This window comes from Eimeria tenella, genomic scaffold (genome assembly GCF_000499545.2).
Source record: "Eimeria tenella Houghton genomic scaffold, Eth_scaff42, whole genome shotgun sequence".
Lineage (NCBI taxonomy): Eukaryota > Apicomplexa > Conoidasida > Eucoccidiorida > Eimeriidae > Eimeria > Eimeria tenella.
Window position 1 is genome coordinate 1 of NW_013543356.1, and position 5,640 is coordinate 5,640.

The 5,640-nt window shown below is 48.7% G+C and overlaps 2 protein-coding genes across 2 annotated transcripts; both read left to right on the forward strand.

Annotated features, from left to right (window-relative positions):
• Nucleotides 1-42: 42 nt before the first annotated feature.
• Nucleotides 43-513, forward strand: ETH_00002730 (uncharacterized protein; the record flags this gene model as incomplete). Its single annotated transcript, XM_013376902.1, has 1 exon — nucleotides 43-513. One exon carries the CDS (start codon nucleotides 43-45, stop codon nucleotides 511-513), a length of 471 nt encoding a protein of 156 aa, XP_013232356.1.
• A 2,607-nt stretch (nucleotides 514-3,120) lies between these two features.
• On the forward strand, nucleotides 3,121-4,615 carry ETH_00002735 (uncharacterized protein; the record flags this gene model as incomplete). Its single annotated transcript, XM_013376903.1, has 4 exons — nucleotides 3,121-3,151; nucleotides 3,601-3,685; nucleotides 4,091-4,175; nucleotides 4,418-4,615. The coding sequence occupies 4 exons, from the start codon at nucleotides 3,121-3,123 to the stop codon at nucleotides 4,613-4,615; spliced, it is 399 nt and encodes a 132-aa protein (XP_013232357.1).
• Nucleotides 4,616-5,640: the final 1,025 nt, after the last annotated feature.

A 5,640-nucleotide genomic window follows, 5' to 3' on the forward strand; every position in this document is an offset into this window, starting at 1 on the left:
CAGCAGCAGCAGCAGCAGCAGCAGCACATGCAGAGTCGGCGCATGCGAAAGAAGCACACAGGTCCTCAAGGCTCCAGCAGCCGAGCTGCGCAAGCTGCTGGCGCCCTCGCGGCCGCTGCAGCCTCCCAGCAGCAGCAGCAGCAGCAGCAGCAGCAGCTGGCGGCGCCGCCGGCTGCTGCTGCAGACCCCCCTGAGGCTGCCTGCAAAGAGGGAAGGGCAGCAGCGGCGCTGAGGGCTGCGGGCTTTGTGGTGAGTGACTTCGGGCTGAGCAGCAGCAGCGCGAGGCGTGGCTGGCGGCAGCAGCAGCAGCAGCAGCAGAGGGAGTCTCTGAAGGCTGTAGAGCTTCAAAATGCGTTTTTTTACTGCAACAATCCGCAAAAAGGCAGCAGCAGCAGCTTCCCCGCGGGGGAGGCTGCTGTTGCTCTCGATTGGACTCACTCCTGCGCGCTTTTTCGGGGGCAACCGGCAACAGCGGCGAACTTCTGGAAAAAGTTATTGACACAGACAGATTGAAGTCTTTTTTGATCTTTTAAATTCGAAATTACTCCAAAAGAACCTTTCTAGCAGCAGCTCGCGGCTCGGCAGCAGCTGCAGCGCAGCAGCTCGCCTTGGCCATCGTCAGCAGCCCAGGGGGGCCCCAAGGAAAGCCAGGCGGGCAAATTTCGCGTTTTGGAGTTCAAAACTTGTTTTTTGTTTTTATTTTACTTTAATTTTTGTTTTGCAGCAGATTAAGCCGCTCGGGGCGCACATTGCGTGCCCGCGGAGCCCAGTGGACCGCTGCGCCGGCTCGTTGCCGAAAGCAGTGCAAGTCCAGCGCTAGACTTTGCAGTTCGCGAGAACAACTGGAAAATAAAAGGATAAAAGGACATTTAAGACAAAATGAAACTCAGTTGCAGCCATTTGCAGCTCAATGGCCTCCAAAAATCCCCTTTCTGCTTTCGTGGCACTCAGCGAAGAGGCGGGGAAGAGAAAACTGAAACTTGCAAAGCGTTCATGTGTACGTACACCGCAAGCTGAAAGCGCCAAACCCTCGCCAGCCAGCGCCAGACAGCGGACAGTCTTTTTTCAATTCAGATTTTCTTCTTTGCTTTTGCGAGCTAGCTGAAGAGAAGCAAATAGGGCCTTTCAAGTGGGCCTAACTGGCGCAGCAGCTGCTGCTCCGGGCTTTCAAGTTCCCCCTCTTTTGCTGTCTTGCTGCAGCGGCTGGGGCTGCTGCAGCGGGAGGAATGCTGGGGATTTGCAGGGCTTTCGAGGCAGCAAAAGGATCCTCAAACGGAAAAAGAAAAACATTTCAGACCTAAAATGCATTTAAATGAACTTCAAATCCAAAACTGACGAAATGGCTTTCGTGGAAAAACGCGCGAGGCCCGAGGCGTTCCCTGAGGTGTCGATACACCGCAGATGCACAGCACTGACTTCAGAAATGAACCTCTTAGGAATTAAAATAAAATGAAATCAAATTTAGGGAAAATAAAATAAAATTAAATAAATAAAACAAAATCTAATCAAATCAAATTTAACTGAATAAAAAGATGAAGACAAAGTTAAAATCTAAGTCTCAGAGAATTGCCAAAAGTTTCTCTTTTTGAATTTTCATTTCTGCATGCGTTTTGCCAATTGGGCCAACTTTTCGAAAAGCCATAATTCAGTATTTGAAAAAATTTTCAAATAAATCTTTTCAAAGTTTGAACTCTAAATGTAAATCAAGTTGTCTCTTATGGGCCTGGCAAGCTGCGCTGCTGCTGCTGCTGCTGCTAGCTAGCTGCTACGGGCTTGGCCAGCTCGCTAGCTAGCTAGCTAAGTTGTGCTCTTCATGGTTTAACTAGCTAGCTACCTAGCTAGCTAGCTAGCTAGCTTGCGCTCCTCCGGGCCTTAGCCAGCCAGCTAGCTAGCTAGCTGGCTCGTGCTGTTCGTGGCTTAGCTTGTCTAGTTGGCTTGTGCTGCCCCTGGGTTAGCTAGCTGTCCAGCTAGCTAGCTAGCTAGCTAGCTAGCTAGCCAGCTTGCGCTCCTCCGGGATTAGCTAGCTAGCTAGTTTGTGCTGTTCTATTGTGTCTTTTTTAATTTAAAAAAGCGTGAAAAGACTTTTCAAACTTTTTTATTTTTAAATTCAACGAGACCCGCAGCCAGCGCCTCTCGGAGCCTCGGGGCCGCATGAGAGATCAGAAGCTGCAGAAAAAAGAAATACGGCGTTAAAAGGAAAATAGAAAAGGAATATTAAGGAATAAATAAAAAAGATTGTTTGAAATGAATTAAAAATGAAAAGTGGAAACAGCAGTGGCGCTCGGGTGGTGGTACAGACACCAGGAGCACATGCGCGTACACCTGAAAATTCTCAAGACACGGTGGGTTTCTTCTGCGCAGCCAGTTCTCCGGAAAGCGGGACTTTTTGTGGAACAAATGATCGAAATTAATTTAACATAAACATTAAAGAAGTTTGAAACATTGCAGAAAGAAAGAAAATGCATTTATCCGGGGATTTCTCAAGCATCCGGGGGTCTTGGGCGCGTCTGCAGCGGCAGTCGGCTGCTGCTGGAACTGCAGCTGCTTCCGCCAACTCTTGCGTAAAAACAACTTCTAAAAGTCTATTAATGCAACTTGAATTAACAAATGCAAATTGAATGAATAAATGCAAATTGAATAAACAAATTTGAAATAAATGACGCAGCAGGCCCCGCGGCGTTGATGGCCGCAGCCGAACCACTGTGCGGCGCTGGACAGGGGGCGCGGCGGCGCTCAAGATTTTCCGGCAGCAGCAGTTAATCCCCGTGAAATGGACTTAAAAATGATTAATTAAATGCATTTAGTGCTTTAGATTGGCGCAACAAAGGGAATATCTTCAGAGGCGAGTGGCGGGTTGCCGCAGCTCTCACTGGTTCGGCGGACACGCCGAAGCCCCTCCCGCCGACGCCCTGCTGCGGCCTGCGCTGAAACTTCCTGCTTTGCTTTCTTTTCAAATTGAATTTGTTTGACTCTTTTAAGGAGAAGATCGCGGCGCTGCGAGTTCTGCTTCGCGAGTTGCAGCACCTGAACGCCGCGTTTTGCAAAAGCCGCCGCCGCCGCGCCTCCACCGGCGCTCTCCCGCGGGATAACTGGCATTAAAACCCTTTATTAAATGCAAAAATGAGTCATCTCTTCCAGCCTTTTTCCCTGGGTGAGGCTGCGGTGTATTTACTCCGTATTCCGCAGCTTTCCGTTTCCCGCGTTTGGGTGTATGCGCAGCTCCCGACGCGTCCGCTGCCGCCGCTGCGCCGAACCACCAACACTTTTCCAAATCTGCTGCTTATAATGCAAAACTTAATCAATTTTAGCACTTATTAGAAGTTTTTCTTCCCGAAAAGTCCCAAGACAATGGGCGGACGCGGCTTATCTGTTCGCTCCGCCCCCCAGGAGCATTCCGAAACCGCAAAGCCCAAAACCGGAATCCGGAGCTGAATCGCGCGACTCCCGTCTCATTTTTGCCAAATTAAATTCAAAATTTTCATTTATTTCCATTTTGGCAGCAGCAGAGAGCTGCGGGTGCTCCATTTTCGCGTCTTTTTCGCTTTTCTGAATTCAATTCAACTTCTCGCGCTGCTGCGTTCTGCTTCTCTCCGCATGCAGGGACCAATGAAACCATCGAAGATGCGTTCATTGCGCCCCCAGACAACATTCAGGAAAGCAGAGATGCTATGGAGGAAGTCGAAAGGTAAAGCAGCAGCAGCAGCACAAGCAGCAGCAGAAGCTGCAGCGGCAGCAGCAGCAGCAGAAGCTGCAGCGGCAGGAAACGACGGTGAACTGCACCTGCAGCAGCAGCATTAACAGTGGCAGCAGCACCAACACCACTACCAGCAGTAGAAGGAGAAACGGCATTAACAGCAGCAGCAGCAGCAACATGAACAGCAGCAGCAGCAGCAACGGCATTAGCAGCAGCAGAAGCACGAAAAGCCGCAGCAGCAGCGTAACGAGCCTGCGCAGCAGCAGAAGCAGCACTGTTTGTTTGAATATCGTTGAATTAAATAAGCCAATAATTAATCAATTAATTAATTTTAAATTTATTTAATTTAATTTCTTTTTCTTTAATTTCCTTTTCATTTTGCTGCTCTTTGCACAGACGTCTCCTTTATGACGATTTCCAAAAATGCGGAATTTTGCCAGAGTCCATTTTGACTCTTTCGGATCTTCTCACCCGCCTCCGGGTTTGCTGCTGCTGCTGCTGCTGCTGCTACTGCTGCTGTCACTCCCACTTCTTCGACTGCTGCTGCTGCTGCTGCTGTTCGTGCTGCTGCTGCTGTTCCTGCTGCTACTGCTGCCGCTACTGCTGCTGCTGCTACTGCTGCTGCTACAGCTGTTGCTGCTGCTGGTGCTACAGCTCCTGCTGCAGCAGCAGCTCCTGCTGCAGCAGCAGCTGCTGCTGCTGCTGCTGCTGCTGCTGCTGCAGACTTCGAACCGGCAGTACGACGAGGAAATGCTGCGTCGGATTTACGCAGCTCTTTCTTCTTTCAAAGGCTATCGAGAGCCCCACATCACCGGCCGCGTCTTTCTAGAGGCCTACATGAAGCGGGTACGAGCAGCAGCAGCAGCAGCAGCAGCAGCAGCAGCAGCAGCAGCAGCAGCAGCAGCGGCAGCGGTTTTGTGAACGTTGGTCTGGAGGGCAATGACAGTTTTGCCGCCGAATGTTGGGGGGAGGAAAGGGGCTGCTGCGGGGCCTTCGAGGTGTACAGACAGCTCTGTGCTGCTGCTGCTGCTGCTGCTGCTGCTGCTGCTGCAGCGCCGCGAGCTGCTGGCAGTTTTGGAGTCCGCAAGGGCTGAATTAGACAGCGCGGAAATGATGCTGCAGCAAGCCGAAAGCCACCTGGCGGCCTTGGCCCTAGACCCAAACGCTGCTGCAGTGAGCCACCTGCTGCTGCTGCTGCTGCTGCTGCTGCTGCTGCTGCTGCTGCTGCTGCTGCTGCTGCTGCTGCTGCTGCTGCTGCTGCTTTGCCGTTCGGGCTGTTTGTTGTTGCGGGCTCTGTGCTGCTTGCTTGTTCCTCCCTCTCTCTGGCACCCTGTTCTTCCCGCAGCAGCAGCTGCTGCCGCTGCTGCTGCTGCTGCTGCTCCTCTGCTGCTGCTGCTGCTGCAGGTTCTTTTAGTCCGCAGGATGTGTTTTAAATGCCTCGAATTTGATTAATTGATTTAAATGTTTTGATTTAAACGTTTTGATTTAAATGTTTTGATTTAAATGTTTTGATTTAAATTCAGACAGAAGACAGCAAATTAACTGTGCAAGTTGTGGCGCTGCAAAACCTAGATGTTGGAACTCCAGCAGCAGCAGAAGGAGGTAACAGCTTTATTTATTTATTTTGAATTTATTTTATTTTATTTATTTTGTTTAATTTATTTAGTTTAATTTAATTTAGTTTAATTTAATTTAATTTAATTTTGTTTAATTCAATTTTGTTTATTTTCTTTTTTATCTTTTGCCTTCGGATTTAATCTTTTGTTTCTCTACCTCCCTTTTGTTGTTTTTCTTTTTTCCATTTTACACTTTTTCTTTTATTTTGAATCTGTTTTATTTTTAATTTGTTTTATTTTTAATTCGTTTTATTCTTACTTTATTTTGTTTTTATTTATTTTGTTTTCATTTATTTTGTTTTCATGTATTTTGTTCTAATTTGTTTTCGT